General features: G+C 39.8%; 1 protein-coding gene across 1 annotated transcript in view; it reads left to right on the forward strand.

The window, feature by feature from the left end:
- Positions 1–20621, forward strand: part of CNTNAP5 (contactin associated protein family member 5) — an 884418-nt gene that overhangs the window by 411813 nt on the left and 451984 nt on the right. Inside the window, exons 5-6 of the mRNA XM_007456361.1 lie at positions 7343–7546; positions 17487–17671. Of these exons, the coding sequence (XP_007456423.1) occupies positions 7343–7546; positions 17487–17671 (389 nt within the window). The remainder of the gene's footprint in view (positions 1–7342; positions 7547–17486; positions 17672–20621) is intronic.

Consider the following 20621-nt stretch of genomic DNA (forward strand, 5'->3'; position numbering starts at 1 on the left):
TTTCCCTACTTTAAATACTTTGACAGTTATTTCTCCATTCATCTCAGTGTACTGTTAAAACTCCTTATTTTATTGTTAATAGAATCCTGCATTACAAACCCCTGACTCTCTCCCCAGCCTCCTGACTCCCCACTGGCCTGGCTTTCTTTTACAAGAGAGGATCTCAAACCTCACTGAGTATCAGAATCACCTAGAGGGCTTGACCACATGCAGACGGCTGAGTTCCAAGCCCAGAGTTTCTGATTTCTAGGTCTGTGGTGACGTCCTAAATCCTGTACTTCTAACCAGTTCCCTGGGGATATCAAGGGTGCAGAGAGCACACTTCTAGAATCACTGGTCCAACAAGTCAGACTCCTTGTGGATCTGAAATCTCATCTTCAGGAACCGGAGGCTGCTTCCCTCTGCTGGCAATGCCCTTTCTGCGCACCTTACCTGCCTAACCTCCGCGCATCCCTCAGGACTTAGGCGATGGATTATGTCCTCCTGGAGAGGTTAGGCATCCTCCTTTGGGCTTCTCCAGCATCCAGTGGTCATCTCTCCCCAGGGCTGTGTAATTGTGTGGTGCTGTCTCCAGCTTAGCCCTTGAGACCAGGGACCTCTACTGAGTTCACTCCTGTCCACCTGTGCTGACCACCAACCATGCCATGTGGAGGGGGCTCCACAAAGGCTCAAATATGAGAATGTCTGGGTGGAAATCGACCAGGATACGGGGTTTGAGCTTAGTGGAGGTCATGAGGGCAGGGAGGGCATTGCATGTCTACCCTAAAGAAGTTGAGAGCTACTGCTCTGATTGAACTTGGTCTGTGAGTATAAGAGGAAGTGCAAAGAGCAGGGGCCACAAGGAAATTAATATCAACTTATAAGGAAAAGAAAGCTTCCATTCAACATTATCTTTCCTTAAATGGGAATTTTCTTCCTTATACACACACTCACATACACACTCCCCAGACATGCATGATTCTCCCTGGACAGAGGCATGCAGTCTCCCTGTCCACGAGGTGCTCATCTCATGTAATCTTCACACCAAACCCCCATTTTCTAATGAGGAAACATTTAGGGCTTCAGTATCAAAAAGCTCATTATTGTGTGTATGCCTTTGGGCAAGGTACATAATCTTCCCGAGCTTCGGCTCCTCCTTTTTACAAATGGGGAACAATATGGACCTCCAAGGCTGTTAAGAAGAACTTTAAATTAGGCAAAAATATGTTAATTCGTTTCTTTTCCCCCAGAGAATGCTTAATCCAAAGGAAGAAATCTGTACGAGTGGTTTAGAAAAGCTGTGATAGAGAATGCAGAGGATATATTTAGTTTTGTTAGTTATTTTCTTGATGCCCTTAAAACTATATTCTGAGATAATCACACACTTCTTCATTTGCCAATAGGATTGTTCTTTAACCTTTATGCACCTTGCAACACTTTCTTCATTTTTTTCCTGTTTCTTTTTCATATTGTTAAAGAGAATCTTGTTTCAAGATGCATGTAGAACATTACTGAAGATGTGGACCTCCATAACCAGATCCCGTGCTGCAAATTAAGTACCCAAGGAGAGTATCAGGACAAAGGGGTTATGATAATATCTAATGAGTAAAACCCAGCATATGATAGAATTGTTTTTCTTAAGAGCAACACTATAAAAATGTGGTCCCTTATTGCTATCATTTAAAATCTGTTGTAGCCAAGTTTGGAATCTGAATACTTCAAATAGCTCCTGTGTCTGGGGGAATTACTAAGTATTCAGTGGGGGAAAACTTTAATCCTTGTTAAACACATTTTTTACACTGTTTCTCCATCTGTGAAATGGCTGATGAATTTTGCGTGTGACTTAATTAATATTGCAAAGGTCCAGGGTATTTGTCTGAGTTCTAATAGATTGGCAAAGTTTTTCTCTCATTGGCCTTCAGTGGTGTTAGGAGGAAAGCTGCCACCCTTCTGAGCTCTCTAAAGAGAGCCTCTAATCTCTGCTCTCATGAGCATCTGTGAATAACTCAGGAATTTTGTCCCCAGTGGCTGAGTGCATGCCTCCAGAGAAATAAACTCTTTGAGTGTGCATAGGCAACCTGGCTCTTGTGGGGTGGTGGTGGGGGGTCATGCGAGAGGATGTCAGGGGACCATTGGTAGCATCGCCCTCAGACATAGGTACTGCACTAGGTCACTAAGTCACTTACTTCACAGGAAGTGCTCAGCTCTGAATTAATGAGGAGATTATTACACATTGAAACCCTCTTCTCAAGGGATGCACTGTCCTGCTGGAGAGCTGGAAACGACCAAGTATCAAAATCTGGTTGGGAGGTGAATTATTGAGGGAGTGGTAGGGTGCTTAGTGGGTGACTAACTCATGGGAGGAAGCTGTTAGGGAAAGGGCCCAACACTAGACTGATGAGCTGAGTGTTAGAGGATCAACCAGAGAGGAGTGGCACTTGGGAAGGTGCTCAGCACACTCAAAACACGGCTAAGTCCTATGTGATGGGTTGGATTCCCGGCTCAGCCATTTGCAAACTGTGTACTCCTTTTGCCATAGTGTCCTTATTTGTAAAATAGCAATAATAAAAACAGTGCATTCCTCATAGTGTTACCGAACGTAAGAACGTAAGTTCATGTGCTCAACACACAGTGAGGCCAAACAAACTGAAACATCAGAGTTTGGAGCAGATAAAAGTTTATTGCAGGGCCATGCAAGAAGAATGGGTGGCTCCTGCCCCCAGCTTCCAAACTCCCCTCAGGGTTTCAGCAAAACACATTTAAAGCCCAGGTGTGGGAGGGGCGTGGTTGGTTGTTGAAAACTTCTTGGTGTTTGAATCCTTTGTTCTTGAAGATGTCTGCATAAGTCAGGACATGATGTTCCTGTAAACCTCCAACAAAACAAATGCTATTCTCTATTCTGCAACTTTTTATCTTTATATGAATGAGAAAGTATTATACCATTGAAGGTCAGAGTCTTGAAAATGGGCTATCCTATGTATTTCAGCCTATAGGCAACATTTTTAAAGCAAAAGCAATAGAATGCAAAGGTAAAAGAAACAGATCTAATAGGAAGTCAGATTTGTTCTTCCCTATTATGATAAATGATTGATAGGATTAAATAAATTCATGCACAAAAAACATTTAGAGAATTACAGGGCTCATGGTGTGTGCTCTGTACACGTTGTCCTAACCACCCCCCATACACACTTATGTATATGAGTATGACAGACACATAGATACACACTGAAAATACAGCATGCTTGGGGTGGGATGAGCATTGGGGAGAGAAGTAGAGGATGAGGTGTGAAAGGAGGACAGAGACCAATTGAATTTAATTCTTAGTGCATTGAGTTTCCTGAAGGGCTTTAGCAAAGGTGATGTGAACATGACAGAATGGGTCAGAGGGAGGCTGCAAAAGTTGAATCCAGGAGGGCAGTTGTGGGGCTATTATAAGAATATGGAAAGTGATGAAGGCTTGGAGGAATGCCTGCTCAATGTGATGTGAGGGATACTGAACCCCAGGCTCAAACAGATTTCCTTTATACCATGTTCTTGATACCATCTTTACATCATGTTTCAAATCTTTACCACTGCAGTAATGCCTTTGGATTAATGATGGAATGAGGGAATGGAATGTTATTGAGTAACTATTCATTTCCAGGTATGATTTATATAATTCTCATAATGGCTTTTAGGGTAGGTTTCTCTTAGCTCTATTATACAGATAGGACACTGAAACTCAGAGAAGTCAAGAAAGTTGCCTCAAATCCCCCGGGTCTGTGAGACTTCAACAATATATTTTTTTCCCCGTCCTATTGATTGGCTCAGTTTCTTTAAGATCTCATGGCAACATGGAGCTGTGTTTTCTTAGAGGTAACCTGTGTCATCACTACTTATGGCATTGATTAAGTCCCTACATTAGCTAGACATCAGAGGGATTGAAATAAAGATCATGAATGCTGGGATGGATTGGAAAGGGAGGAGATAGTGTCTTGGAGTGGAGGGTCTGGGTGCTGCAGACTGAGACAACCAGATCAGGGCATCTCTTGTCAGCAGTAACTCAAGATTCCATGCTTATTTATGTCAGAACCCACCTCACTTCCATAGTCATAGACAGTGTTTGAGCTTTAAACTGTTCCCATAGCACTGGGTGCTCCCTTCTATTTTAGCTCACAACATATTAGAGTCACGGTCCGCCAATTGTATATGCCATGTTCCCTCACTCAGCACTAAAGCTCCTAAGGACCCAGTTCCTAACCCAGAGTCTGGTGTGGAGCCACAGGGGAGGCATCAGAAGAGACCATGAAGATACAGGTGCAGGCCCTGGACCCAAAGAATTTCAAGTAGAGTTTGAGAAGCTGAAATATGGCAGAACAGGAAACTTGGAGCCAGCTTGCATTCCCTGGGCATTAAACCATTGAATCAAAAAGTGAAATAGCATTATTTTGGGTGAGAAAGTGGGGTGCCAGCACTGGGGAGGAATGCAAAGTCCTCCATGTATCCTAAACACTACTAATACTCCTACTATCTGTTATTGGTTTAACACAAATAACGTGACAGACATGATGGCATCCCTTTGTACGAATTGTCACTTTATATGGATAAGCACATTTAATGCTCACAGCAGTCTTCTCTGAAGGGTGTAATTACCCCACTTTATAGATGAGGAAATCAGGCTTAGGGATGTAGAGATGCCAAAGCAACACAGTTAACAAGTTATGACCATCACAGCTTAACATCCATGATCTTATCTGCATTGTGATCCTTATTATTCTATGATTGAGGCCAGCTTGCTGTCTGTAGCCTCCATTTGGTTTTCGTAGAGTCTGGTTCAGAGGACAGAGGCAGGAACATTGATAGGGTGATATGGGGAGAGTCTGAGAGAGCTGGGGTTTTGTGAAAATCCCTCTGTACCTGGACTATTTCATTTTAGGGTCTCAGGAGTCATCAGCAAGCTTTTGGTTAGAACCACTTTATTCCAGAGGAATAAATTGTGAAATGGTATTTTAAAATTAATTACAGGAAAAGTATGATTTTGTTTTTATTTTCATTTCAAAATTTCAGCTTTTCAAAGGATGTTTCTATATGCTTAGTCAAAAAAAACCCCTTAATTTATCACTGTGTATGTCCAAGGTGAGGATTTTAATTGCTTGGTGAATAATAAAAAAATCGAGTTATCCCAAGTACTTGATTTCAAATAAGAATCATTTCACCCCCCACACACCCATTCGCCACCATCCCACCCACATAAGATGGTATATAATGAATCTGTTTTAAGTATAATTAAATAGCCTTAATGTTTTCCTATTATAAAAGTAATAAAAGTTTTTTGTAAAAGTTTTTATGATGAAAAGCTAGGAAAAGTAATGTAAAAATAACCTATAATAACACCTCCTACATAGAGTCACTATTAATTTATTTTAAAGGCTATTTTTTAGAGCAGTTTAGATTCACAGCAAAATTAAAAGGAAGGTACAGAGATTTCCCACATACCCCCAGCTCCCAAAAATGCAAGTTCCCCTCCCTCATTATCAGTGACCCCCATCAGAGTGGTACATTTATTTCAATTGATGAACCTAGGTTGACAATTTGTAATCACTCAAAGTCCATAGTTTACATTATGGTTCACTATTGTAGTTGTACATTCTGTGAGTTTAGACAAATGTATAATAACGTGTATCCATCATTATAGTATCATAGATTATTTTCAGTGCCCTAGAAATCCTCTATGCTGTGCCAATTTATTTTTCCCTCCCATTAACCCCTGGCCTCCACTGATCTTTTTACTGTCCCATAGTTCTGCTTTTTCTAGAATGTCATATAGTTGGACTCATACAGTAGACTTTTCAGATTGGCTCTTTTCACTAAGTAATATGGACCTAAGTTTTTTTTTTTTTCTTTTTTTCATGGCTTGATAGTTCATTTCTTTTTAGTGTTGTATAATATTCCATTGTCTCAGTGTACCATCATTTAGTTATCCATTCACCTGCTGAAGGACATCTTGGTTGCTTCTAGTATTTGGCAATTATGAATGAAGCTGCTATAAACATCTGTGTGCAGGTTTTTGTGTGGATATAAGTTTTCAGCTCCTTTGAGTAAATGCCAAGGAGCTAGGTTGCTGGATAGTATGGTAAGAGTACACTTAGTTTTGTAAGACACCACCAAACAGTCTTCCATTGGCTGTATCATCTTACATTTCCACCAGCAATGAAGCAGAATTCCTGTTGCTCCAAATCCTCACCAGCACTTGGTGGTGTCAGTGTTCCAGAGTTAGACCATTCTAATAGGTGTGCAGTTAACAGCATCTCATTATTTTAATTTGCATTTCCCTGGTGACATGTGATGTGGAGCATCTTTTCAGATAATTATTTGTCATCTGTAGATATTCTTTGGTGAGGCAAGACTCCTCATATTTGAAAGTTGCTAAGAGAGTAGATCTTAAAAGTTTTCATCACAAGAAAAAAAATTTTATAACTATATATGGTGACAAACGTTAACTACACTTTTTTGCAGTGATCATCTTAAAATATATACAAAAATCTAATAATTATGCTAATAATTATTGAAACTAATTGAAACTAATATAACATTGTAGTTCAATTATGCATCATTCAAAAAGAAAAAGAAAATCCTTATTAGCTTTTCGGCCTACAATTTTCAGATATGTTTATACACATCTACTACATAAGCTTATCTAAATTATGATTACCGGGCCTTCTCTTTTTGCTTTCACAATAATGAATGAACATTTTTGTATATGAAAACTAAAATGATAGATACCATCAGCACAAGATAAAGCAGGCATGAGAAGGATGCAAGATATTTGCCCTCTGTTCAAATAGTAAGTCTTCTTTTACTGCATATTCTTTTCCATTGAAACAAAAGGAAACCTCAGTATCCTTCTCAGTGCAGATCTAGGAAGACAGTACTGTTCAGAGCTGAAATAATAAGCTATATATTTCATCTCCAACCTTGAGTCTGAGATAATGGGATCAAGTAACTCCAACTATCAGAAGCAAATTATTAAGGAGGATAAATCATGAGAGATTATTACAACCAGGCATTTGACACAATAGAGCCTGACAAAGGTACTTGTGGTATTCGCACCCTGTCCCTTCAAGCAAAAGCTGACAGCACTAATGAGGGCTTTTACTTCTAAGCTAATGATCAGTTCACTCTGACTGTGTGATGGCTGCTTGTAAATGAATATTTCCCCTGAATCTAATTAGATTGGGTCTAGACTATATGTTTCCCAGTGAGTCGGTACCTTATAGATGTCAGGAACATTTCTATTAATTGGACAACAACTAAGATGGGAAAGAAGGAAAAGCAATTCTGAGGATGTGCACTGATTTTTCTCCCCCTCTCTCTTTGTGCCTAGAATCAGACATCGCTGACTTTGATGGCCGAAGCTCCCTTCTGTACAGGTTCAATCAGAAGCTGATGAGTACTCTCAAAGATGTGATCTCCCTGAAGTTCAAGAGCATGCAAGGAGATGGGGTCCTGTTCCACGGAGAAGGACAACGTGGAGACCACATCACCCTGGAGCTCCAGAAGGGGAGGCTCGCCCTGCACCTCAACTTGGGTAGGTCCCTGCCCATGTCAGGCTACAGAGAAATCCTTTTGTAGCAGGTCACGGTTCCTTATCCTCCTAGTGTATCAGTTAGAAGTTCCTGGATTGCAGTCTAAGTGACATATTTTCCTTATGCAGGTTGGAGAAGAAAAATACCATGTTTAAGCCATAAACAGCAGTCTTTAAACAAGGTAATTTTGGTAGGTAGGGAGAGCTACAAGCTAATTGTTCTTTCTTCCTTTTTATTTCTTTTTTTCTTTCTTTCTTCCTTTCTTTCTTTCTTTCTTCTTTCTTTCTTCCTTCCTTCCTTCCTTCCTTCCTTCCTTCCTTCCTTTCTTTCTTTCTTTCTTTTCTTTCTCTACATATTTCTCTCTCTCTCTCTTTTTTTTTTTTTTTTGTGGTATGTGGGCCTCTCACTGTTGTGGCCTCTCCCGTTGTGGAGCACAGGCTCCGGACGCACAGGCTCAGCGGCCATGGCTCACGGGCCCAGCTGCTCCGCGGCATGTGGTATCCTCCTGGACCGGGGCACAAACCCGTGTCCCCTGCATCGGCAGGCAGACTCCCAACCACTGCACCACCAGGGAAGCCCCATATTTCTCTTTTTTTAGTAATGAACTTTAGCTTGAGCAAGTTTAAATGCCCACACGTGTGCGCGCGCGCGCACACACACACACACACACACACACACACACACACACACATGCACATGTATTATAATGAGGCTTTTGCTCACAGTCTATTGTAATTGTTACATTTATGAAAGTTAAGTTCCGGGGGGAAAATGGAGGGAAAACATTTTAATATATTTCCTGGTTTGTTTTTTGTTTGTTCGTTTTTTGTTTTTGTTTGTTTTTGTTTTTTGTGGGGGAATAAGGGGGTCATATGTATGGCATCTAGGTTTCTGGGCATTCCCATGTCTTATTAAGGGAAATACTGTTTTATTTAAGTGTCCAGGCTGTGCCAGGGTGAGCCCTAGACTTGCCAAATGCCAGCTAATTTAGTAGAGATGCCCTGCTGCCTTCTCTGTATTTAGGACTCAGGCTTCTGCATCCATCATACCTGCCTCACTACTGGCAGGTCTGCATTTCTTTGTAATCAACTTCCTATCCCAGGGGAAGAAAGAGAGAGGGCCACCCTCCTTTATGTGAAAGGTGCTTTGGAAGGAGGTATGAGCAAAGTGCAGAAGGCAGGGAGCAGATTTCCCAAAGATGAAAAGGCAAACCAAAAAGCTCTACTAGAGGAAAAGAAACCAGGACAGAAAGTTAGGCTGATGAAAAAGGAAGTGACCATTTTTTATAAGAATGAATCCCTTCCTCCCATTGAAAATGTATTAGTTTTAGGGGAAGGGGTGGAGAGTATATTTGTGGAAGAGAATTATCACCCATCACCAAGTATTCCCTATCAAGTAGTAAAGATGGAAAGTCATAGCAGAATTCAGTTTGTAAGCTCAAGTTGGATGAAAGACTGGAAAAAATCACAGATCAGCTTTATCTTTTAGTAATTATTATTTAGTAATAAATTATTTTAGTAATTAGCATAAAAATGAAGATTATTCTGAACTCATCCCCAAAGCCAAACCATGTAGATCCTTATTTTGAGGCATTTCTGAGCATCTCCTTAGCCTCCATGGTGAGTATTGGCATGGGTAGCAGGGAGAACCACTGGATCCCAAGTTTTAACTCATCAAATTGATAACTAATGCACTAAATTAAACATTTAGCAAAAGCATCTTTAGAAGGAGAGTCTCACTCAGAGGAGAGCAGTAAGAGCTCTTGCTAGTAACATAATCGGTTTTGCTCACTTACCTAAAGAAGAAATGTATCAGTGAATTCTATGAAGGGTGGGCATATAAATATTCAGCAGAAATACATCAGTCTGATAACTGGCCTTCAATTTTTGTGAAAGGAAAATGGATGGAGTAACCCCCTGAACACACACACACCCAGTTACCGTTACTCTGTGGTTCACAGAGCATTGTGGGTTGTGGACAAAGTTGTTATGACTTGTCAATAGTAAAGCAGGTAACACTGATTCTGTCAGTGACTGCCATTTGGATTTCCAATTCCAATGTGCCATTACCACTCCAAAGTTCTGCTCCAACATCCATAACCCAATGAGGTACACCAGCTTCACACACAGTAAAGCAGGATGGAAAGGAAGAGGTGTGCTCATGTGACAGATTTTATTTTAATTGCAGACAGGTGCTAGCTATTTATTATGGGGAAAGTTCATAACTCCCAAGCCTCAGTTTACTTGTTTCTAACCTGGGGTTATTAATAACTATCTTCCAGGGCATGAACATGAAAGCTAAAAATATTCAAAATGAATTTTCTTTGTCAGTATATAAACATGGTGAAGCTCTTAATATTACTCATCATTCAACCAACAATATCTGAATGTCCCACACCCTGTGCTATGCGGGTCTTCCTGGAAAGAAATGGGTATTTTAAGGTAAAGAAGACCTGCTCCATGCTGCGATACAAAGAAAGCAGAATAATTCTCTCTTTCCAGATTCCATCTGCCCCATATTTCTAACTGTGGTGGTGATAATGGAAAATCTCATTTAGTCTGTTTTCTGCAGAGTTTGGAATTTCTTCATCTTTTCATCTGCTTATGGATTTTACGCATTTCCATCCGTTTACCATGACTGTTTCCTGTACTTATCTCTTTTAAGCAGTCACCTAGGATACTTGTTAAATAGCACAGATTTCTATGTTCCTTCTCTAGAGAGATGCTGGCGTATATTAGTACTTTAGCTTTGCGTAACTCTGTTACAGCCAGCAGATTTCTGGAAGCACTAAGTTAAGGAGAAAGGGGGAATGATAATCGTTTTGATTTGCCCATAAGAGAAAATCTGTAATGTACGTTCCACAAGGGAAAGATAACACTTTGTTCATAACTGTAGCTCTGGAAACTAGGAGAGCACCAGCCTGAAGTAGGTACTTGAGGCAAATTGGAAAAAGTGGTTTTCATCTCACATATCAGAGCCTGACACAAATATATACTATTCTCATCAGGCTTGCTGACCCTCAAGCCTGAGCTACTCTCCCCCCTATGATATTTGCAGAATACCCACAATGTGCCAGTATGCTATCCAGCCCTATTAGGTACATAAACATTAGTTCCAATTTAACCATGTGGAATGTTAGGCTGAAGGAGGATATATCACCTGTTCAAATTACACAGCTAGAAATTAGCATAGCCACAATTAAAATCCAGTTATATTTACTAGTTTTTAAACTTACTTTCAGATTATAAAATATATGTCAGTTTTAGAAAACTTGAAGGAAAAAAACACTCTATAAAGAAGGAAAAAATCACTCAAAATCCTACAACTCAGTCATCCTTCTATTAACATTTTTGTATATTTTCCAAGTGTTTTCCTTAGCTATTTGTATAAAATTTTTACATATGATATAAAATTCCTGTTCTTCCCATGTTGCCAAACAGCCTTCAAAGAGGAAAGAGTTCATACCATCCATGATCAAGCTCTTTTTTTAAAGAAATGAATCAAGAAATAAAAAGGAAGAAAGAGAGAGAGCAAGAGGAGGAAGGGGGGGAGGAGGAATCCTAAAATCCAAGTTAATGGGCTGCAAAACGGTGCTGGGGCAATGGCCAATGACGGAGGAAGGGGAGAAAGTTTCTTTCTACCCAGCTGACGTGGACACTGCAGCAGTGTTTCCTTTAGTGACAGTTCTCCAGTTCCTTATCTAATCATATCTAATTACAATTCAGAAATTCAGGCTGAGTAGAGAGGTTCAATACCATGGACAGCTGCATGACCTATACCATGGCCTTTGGAGGTATACACAGTGTACTGTGGTTCTTCACAAGTGATGCTCTTTGCCGAAATTCTGATTCATATTACCTAGTTACTCCTATGGAGGCTGACTTGGAGAGATCATTTCAATGCTGCAGTTGAACTAGGTGTTTGACTACTTTCTTCGGGTAGAGCAGTGAGATTTCTAGAGTTACTAATGGGAGAGAGATTTCTTCTCTCAGTCCGTAAGGGGGTTCATAAAGATTCCTCTTTCCATGCTACACATGTCATTCAGATCACCTGTGGCAGTTTGCCCTCAGTAGAATTACAACAGCTCAAACCCATACATGCAGGTGGGATAATGAAAGAGCAGAGGCATTATGTGACTGGGGAATTGTGGTGAGAACTAAATAAAACATCAGTAGCACATGCAGGTCATTCATCCTTACAAGAGTCCAGCGCCTTTGAACTGAGGCATAATGTTTGTGTAATATGGCAGTCATAGGAAAGTGAGAATCTCGGCATAGCATAACCACGTGTGGAGCACACTGTCCTTGGGGGGCCAAGTATGGGTTCAGAGGCAAAGCATTTGACTGCATAACCAACTCATTGAGATAGCTTGGGATATCAGTGAACAGTCTGAACATTCTCCAGAGTGTCCAATGAACATTTACTTTAGCTTTTTGAAATTCAAACATTTTGATAAGCCAACTCATATGTATTTATAAAACATTTATTGTGTTTCTGGACCTGGACTAAATACTACAAAAGATGTTTTTTAACGTTGCCATTTTTTGAGAGCCCTCACTTAGGCACTGTGCTAGACATTTTACATATATATTTCATTTGTATCACATGGCAATCCTACAAACTATATCCAAACCCATTTTACAGATGGAGAAACTGATGGTCAGTGATGTCCAGTAGGTTGCCCCGGGCTACATAGGTCACATAGATGCATAGCTGTAAACCCAAGATTAGAACACTCTCCAATCGAACCCCAAGTTCCTGACATTCATCATTAAAATGTTATAAACCTTCATGAAACAGTTACAAATTAAATATCAAGAAGTTGGTATCCATGTGTTATATTTTGAGAATGGAGAGACCAGAGTAGGATAAAGGAGTCCAGAAAGCCTTCCTGGATCCACCTTGAGTTAGCTGGAGACTTCATTACAAAGAAGAAGGGAACACAGGCATTTCAGACAAAGTGTCAATGGGATAAGTTGTGCCACATTTTATATAAATTGTGTCATTCTTATACTAAGAATTCACTGAACGAGTACATTAAGCCAGGCACTGAGCTATGCACTGGAGGTTAAAAGTTGAATTTACCAGTTCTGATTTTCAAGGAGGACCCGGCCTAGTAAAATAATTATTGCAATTTACTTTCTAATTTTGTAATATTAACTAAAAATATATAATTAGGTATCATCAAAACCACATACCATAATTGTATTAAGATAGCATTTTTTTAAGGTAACAAAGTCACAGAAGATGGATACAGCTTAGGAGTCAGACTTGAACCATGACTCCTAAATCTAGAGAATGTTTTATTGAATAAAATTTAGAAAATTTTTAACAACTTTAACAATACAAGAAAGATGTATTTCATTGCTTTTGTGATACATAAGGATTTGCTCTGATCTGAGGGTCAAGTCCACTGCAATCGCATGGCATCCTGTTAGTTTTTATTTTCTTCGGAAGACTTCAATTGAATGCTTAGGGGAATATTCATCAGCCCTGAATTCGGCTAAACAAGGGTCTTTATGCTCCTGGATAACCTGCAAAGGTGAAATTTGCCTTCACCTTCTACATCGTGTCCTTCCCTCTTAGGGTTGCCCCATGTTCCTTTCCAAAACTCTCGGCTTCCCAATGCATCAAATCCTTTTCTTGGTATTCTGATTAAGCTATATAAGCTCACACATATGTCTGGTGGAAAGCAGATGGCCAGGACATAAGAAATGAGGGTAAGTGGGAGTATCAATTTTTCCAGTAGGGGTAGTGGTAAAAGCATTAGCTTTGGAGTCAGAGCTTGGTTGTAACCTTAATTCTTTTTGTCCTTAGGTATGTCTTGTAGCTTCTTTGAGGTGAAGCTTTTTGTAAGGCTGTGTTCAGAAATAACAACATATGTAAAATGCTTACCTCACTTAGTAGAAGAGAACCTTAAAAATACAAGTGAATACCAACATCGATAACCTGAACAACTAAGGTGGGAAGGTTAATCCTGAAGGTCGGGTGGAGGTAGGCATAGGTGACCTCCATGTGAGGTCCCCTATCTCATCAACAATAAATCAAGCCCTTTCCAACGTGACTTGCTGTTGAAATACAATCTTAAAAAAGAAAGTTTCTGTTCCCTTTTGCTAGGCCATATGATATCCACAGATTGTGAAAGTTAAAGTGTTTAAACTGTTAAGACCAAGCAAGATTTAATCAAAGAAGACTTTGGGTGAAAACGATGCAATATAATGCCCTTAGTCAGAAAAATGTTAGTTCCAAGGGTGAACAATTTGACATGCTTATCCACAGTATGTTGGGGATGGGGGTGGGGGAGAAGAGCAAGTTAGAAATAGTTTGCAATCGTTTCAAGCTTCCTATAAGAATTGCCATATGCTTTAGGGACTTGAGTAGTATTTACATTGTTTCATTTTAATTATATCTCAAACCACATGAAAACAAGTTTTTATTTAATTAGTAATAAGAGGTATTTTCCACCCTAATGTGTTTCTGGCCTAAAAGATAGCTTCCAGATATTTTTATTGTCTTTGTTCTCCACAACTGCCCATAGGAATTTTTATCTTGACTTAATAAATTGGAAACTAGTTAAAACTAGTAGTTGAACCATAATTGCCACTGAGATAAAACTTGAAATGTGTATTACAGGATGAAGAGTTTGATAATCTTTTGAGAATGAAGTTTGTATTGCAATTTCTAATACTGAACATTTCTAGGTAAAATGGAACCTTTCCTAGGAGTAACCTTTTTCTTCATGGTAACACCTACTATAGATACAATTTAAAACATCCTATTTAATGAAGAGCAGAATTTCCTGTTTATCCAATTGTTTAAACAGACTAACTTTCACTCAGTTTGTGTGCATACAAGATTTCTGAGTATTAGCATAGAATGATTAATGGAGAGGATCAGTGAAATAAGGTAATGTCTATCAATTTTTTTAGTTAAAAAGATGCTTGTAATGCAAGAGATATTCAACAATTTACACATCACTCGTATAGTTTTCAATGAACCAGCTATGCAGTTTAAGGATTATGTTTTTAATGAAGTTTATTTGTTTTTCCCATTATCAAAGATACTTATACTCATTCTAAATGTAAGAAGAAAAGAGAAGAGAAAATCAAAACTTCTGTTAATGTTTTAGTAAATGCAAACAAGGATAGAAGAAAGATTCACTACGTTATCCAAAAAGTCAAGTAAAAATTACAGTCTGTTTGACCTATTCAAAATTAAATTTCTCTTTTGAAGTAGGAATAATAGTGTAGAAAAATGCTTAATTTAATCCTTGTCTTTATTGGCTCTACTAAAGAAATCAACATATCACTAAAACCCACCCAACACAACACATAAGAACAAATAATTAGGAGGAAAAGATGTGATTCCTTTACTTTTTCATTTTGTGACTTTCAGTGGCTTTACAGTTTCAAACCTTTAATGTTTTGGACTTATTATTACTGAATCATTGTTAAATGCCTTTTTAGTTTTTAAGAAAAAATGTCGGAGGTGCACATCAAATTTAAAATGAAATCTCTGATATTAAATCTGTTTGACTTATTACCTAGAATTAATAGTTTATAAGGCACACTGTTTCCTTCAACCAATCATTAGCCTTTGAACATGTTTTATTTTATAAGTAAAAGTTGTGTGTGTGTGTGTGTGTGTGTGTGTGTGTGTGTGTGTATGTGTAGAAGAAGTGGGGGAGAGAGACAGACACTGGTGTTCTTTGTTCTGACTGGTACCACTTTTCACCTACCTGCTTGAGCAAACATACTAAAAGTCATCCCTAGGTGAGTCGTTCCTTTACCATGTCCACCTCCAATATCCAAATGGCATGCCAGGTCACCACATGCCAACACCTTCTCACTGGCTGAAAATCCATCCTCCTGTGCTCTCTTTACCAAAGCCCCTCGTTGCCCATCTAGATGACTGCCAGTTTTTCTGGCAGCCTTGCCTTCTCATCAAATTCCCATACAGCTGTCAAAATAACCTTCTTAAAATGTTAATCTGAGTCAGTAATCCCTGACTTATTAATTGACCAATGGCTCCCATTTCTTAAAAGTAAACACAGGCTGTAACCTAGCTCACACTAGCACACTAGTCCTGGGTGGGATAAGCCAGCCCCACATGGACATGGCACTCTGCTGCGTGGAATCCCTTTAGGTGTTCCCCTGTACCCCCAACCTTGGCATGTGCTTCTCCCGGCTGGGTAGCAATGCTCCTTGTTCTGGCCAAATATCAGGCCTGACACCACTTTGTAAAGCGGCCTCCACAGCTCCCTACCCTGCATTTCCATGGCTCCCTGCATTAACTGCTGTTAATATCAGCAGCATGCTTTTTATCAATCCACTTATTGAGTCTCCACATTAAAACTTTCAGAGAGGGAAGTGTGCCTTTTAACTCTGTATCTCCTGTATACATCATTTGTCACTGTAAGCAAGACAGGTAGATATCAACACCTTTTTGTAGATGGATGGAAGGATGAAAGGAAGGGAGGGAGGAAGGAAGGAAGGAAGGACAAAGGGAGGAAAGGAAGAAGGAAGGAAAGAAGGAAAGGAGGAGAGAAAGAAGGAAAGAGGGAAAGAAGGAGGGAGGGAGAGAGGTGAGGGAGAAAGAAAAAGAAAAAGATCTATTAATGTATTTGCCTAATTTGACACATTTTAAGAACTCAAAAGATGTGGAACAAATCAATATGTCAATGAATAAATCAATTAAAGGCAACTATGAACTCATCAGCTCTTATTTTTCAATTACAATCATCTGGGTGCCTCCCGCCAACCCCCATAGGAAGCAACAAAGTGTTATTTCATGCAGGAAGCAGTGACTTAGGGCCATAATGGAGGTAGGAGTGAGCAGCCTACAGTGGAAATGGCAGCTCCATCCCCTTAAATGCCGTACCACAGAGCAGGCTGCTGCAGTTGTTCTGTAAAACATGTCTTAGGAGAGAGGAGAGAGACATTTAGCTTTCAGTTACTAAGGGTACCAAACGCATAAAATATTCAAAAATTGGAAGGTTTACATGTAAGTAAAATTAGTTGCATTGAGCTGTTCATTTTGCTAAGGCTGAGCCATTCTACAGGAAAAAAGAACAAAGGAAAAAAAAAGCTTTAATCTTTTTGACAGAAGGATACAGGCAGGAAGTCCATAAAATTGGAGGAGAGACAGGAGGGGAAACGGGCAGACTTGATTGAAGAATGTACCTCTCCACCGGAATCTCTCACATTCTCCCAAGGGATGTCTTCCAAGCTCAGTTGAGGGTGAATCATAGGACCCTTGCCCTGGTCAGTCAAAAGGGTCGAGACCTAGATTTGAACGCTGGCTGCATCTCTACCTAGGCATGCTTACCCTCACTGGACCTCAGTTTCCTAATTTGTCAAATGCAGGTAATCATTTTGTCTTAGAGCATCAAACTTGGAGGTTATAAAATCCCTATTTAAGTGCTCTTGATAGAGTAGGCATTTGAAAATGGCAGCTAAAATGATTATTTCCTCCCCGTTGCCTTCGCCCACAAATCTACCCAACTCATTGGGGCCACAGTCTTCCCTCTACTTCTCCAGCATTCACTCTTCCTCCAAAGCACAGCTAAAGATTCACTTTCTCCTTTCAAGAGCCATTCACATGCAAAGAATATGTATTCTTTCTAAATGTGACAAGTCCTATTTTCGATATCATTCATATGGCCATCAGGATATGGTTTCTCTTATTATTTAATCACACAAGTCCTAACATGTCATTTCACGTGTAGAAGGGTGTGTGTGTACCAGTTGACTGAGATTTTGGTCCTGCAACCTGTGGGAAAAAGGTTGGTATTCCTTCCCAAGCCCAGCACGGTTCTGGGTCTGCAGACAGGGAATCATCCTTTACCTTTGGATAGAGAGAGTTGGACTTGCTAGCAGAATGTTCTAGCTCTTCAGGCTGCCCTTGGGCACAGAGCCATCCCGTGTACCATCCCCTTCACAGATGACAGCAAACCTCGGCTCAGCAGCAGCCCCCCCTCGGCCACCCTGGGCAGCCTCCTGGATGACCAGCACTGGCACTCCGTCCTTCTCGAGCGGGTCGGCAAGCACGTGAACTTCACTGTGGACCGGCACACACAGCACTTCCGGACCAAGGGTGAGGCGGATGCCTTAGACATCGACTATGAGGTGAGTTGATTCTCCCTGCAGACTCCCAAGCCCCTTGCCCGTGATCAGTAAGAAAATCAGGTAGCAAAAGAGCAAGTGAGAAGATGTGGGCCCCTGACAGATCTTACCCTGGGGCTTCTCTTCCCCTCGCTCTAAGCCCAGTCAGCCAACCACGGGGGAGTCCACAGAGAGAGTCTGAGCTGTGAGCCTGCGGAAACGCCTTGCAAGGCATCAGCTAATTGTGTGCATTTTCAAATCAGCAAGGCTCCTTTTTACTTTTTAAAACTTATTTATTTATTTATTTATTTTTCTGGTAGCTTTCCTGTATCGCCATCTAGTCTCTTGGTTACATTCAGTAATTCTTTTATCAAAAATCAGCTTCAGTTAGCTGAGGTCATGGAAAATACAGAAATTATATTAATATAAAATTTTAGGTCAATTATACCTTAATAAAATAAATAATAAAATCCAAAGAATTTGAAAATCTGCATGATAGGCTCTTGTTTTTCACCTTCATTCCTATGCAGACTTCTGACCAATACACAAGGACAGTTAGTTCTACAAAAGAGCAAGAAAGAACTAACTGTCCTTGTGTATTGGTCAGAAGTTTTGCAAGACTAGTGGCCAAGATTTAACCATCTTTGCTAGTAGTTCAGTTCAAGAAGTACATTGTGCTCCTACTGTATACCAGGTTCTCTTCTAGGCAATACCAATCAGAGATGACTAAAGCAGAGTCCCTGAGTTGGAGATGCTTACAGTCTAATAGCAGAGTCAGGCCTGGAACACCCACTGCAGAACAAGGAGGTGAAAGCTACCTTGGAGAGCGGCACTGGGCACTGCGCGATCCTAGGCAGAGAGCACTTGGCTCAACCTTGAATGGGGGTGGAAGGCTTCCAGCAGGAGATGCTGCTAAGTCTTGAAAGGAGAGTAGGGTTAACCTGATGAGAAAGGTGAAAAAGGCAGGCTAAGTCAGAGAGGACCCTGTGCAGGGTACGGGGCATGAAATGTCACAGTCCAGTATCTATGGGATTTGAAACAATCGTCCGGCAGTGGTGTGTGACGGCCAGCTGGTACTGACTCATGAAGACCAGCTGGTAGATTTTCAGGAAGTTTGGAAGCTGGCTGGTAAATACAGCCATTATGAAAAACCCAGTTATTTAAACTTATAATCCATCGAAGTATTTTTAAAATGTACTAAATTCATTGATGCCTGGTTACTTTATTTTATTCTATCTATATGTCTATGTGTCTCTCTATGCATCCATCTATATGTTTTTGAGGTTTTTTCACTTCTGTTGTATCTGTGTGGTGGAAATGCACTATATTGGATTGCTACAGTGCATCTCTTTCCAATTCCATATTTAGTGACATCCGTTTGATGGTTTGAAATCCATCATAGCGGAGATATTTACACCATAGATATTGGTAAATCCTATAAGTCAGGGTTTGATTTATTGTTTTGTTGATTGTCTAGACCAGGGATAGGCAAACTATAGCCTGGAGACCAAGTCTGGCTTGAAGTCTGTTTTCTCCAGCCTGTGTGTTAAGAATACTTTTTATATCTATGTTTATATCTATGTTTATATCTATGTTTACAAAATTAAGAAAAAAAAAGAATAAGTGACAAGAGACTGTGTGATTACAGATAACAGAGTTCAGTGAAAAATCAACGAAAGCATTCTATAAAAATCAATTGGTTTTATGGAATTTATAATACAGTTTATTATATATTTTATTATTATTTGTAAATTGTGTCTACACATCGCTTATATCGGTAAAATGACCTAACGTCTGAATGCATGTGTGTGCCCACACACATACATATACAGAGATGAGTCTGTGTGTCTGTGTGTGTGCGTCACACCCTGAACAGCCAGATTTTAAACCTGTATCAACACACCACTTGAGGCAGTGAGAGATAAAACGTAAGAATTAGGGAAGACCCAGGTAATGATGGACCCTGTGACCCATGTTAAGGAGCTTAAACTGTGGGGGAAAAGGAGCCACTGAAGGATTTTTTGCAGAGCAAGTGACATGGGCAGACTTATGTTTTAGAGGAGTCATTCTGAACATGTGTTTCAGGGGCCAGTACAATTAGCACCCCATCGAAATTTGTTAGAAATGAAAATACACAGGTCCTATCCAAACCTACAGAATCAGAAACTCAGGGGGAGGGGCTCAATCATTGGTTATTAACATTCCTCCAGGAGACTCCAATGCACCCTACTGTCTGAGAACAACTATTTTAGAGCAGTTACTCTAAAGGTTACTCTGAAGCTACTCTGTAGTTTAGATCTGTCTATAGGTGGGTGGAGCATGTTGCTGGACAGATGGTTAGAAACCCTGTTAGGAGACAATGTCAATCACTAGTGGATACATACAGGAACAGTGGAGGTGGAGATGAATCATTGAAAACTTAGGATCTGACTTTTTTCCAATCTCATGAACTGTAAGAAAGATCTCCTCTTTTGATCCTAATCTTAATTTAGCATACTGTTGATAAGATATGCCATTCATTAACTTCAAAAGAGAATCTGTCACTCTTTGACTCAGGATGCAAAATACCAGGCAGGTTGTTTTTTTTTTTTTTTTTAGTTGCGAGGATGCAAAATACCAGGCAGGTTGTTTTTTTTTTTTTTTTAGTTGCTGATAACTGGAAATCTATGAGTATCAATCATTCTTATTTGTTTAAGTGATTGTAAAAACAAAGAATACATACAATATTGAAATTATCTTAAAGCAAAGAGATATCGTTTAGGAACTTGAGGACAATAAATAACACAAAACCATCATGAAGTTTCACTAGGTCCCCATATACTTGAGCTCTAATGACTTGAGAGATGATTCTAAAATTCACCCAGTTGCCTGATTCAACATTTGTTTTCAAGTTATCACTACCTGTGGTCTCCAGTGTAGATAATCTGTATGGAATCACAGCTGAGTGCCATTAAAGTGAATGTCAGCATTTAGG

The sequence above is a fragment of the Lipotes vexillifer genome, unplaced genomic scaffold, assembly GCF_000442215.2.
Source record: "Lipotes vexillifer unplaced genomic scaffold, Lipotes_vexillifer_v1.1 scaffold3, whole genome shotgun sequence".
NCBI lineage: Eukaryota > Metazoa > Chordata > Mammalia > Artiodactyla > Lipotidae > Lipotes > Lipotes vexillifer.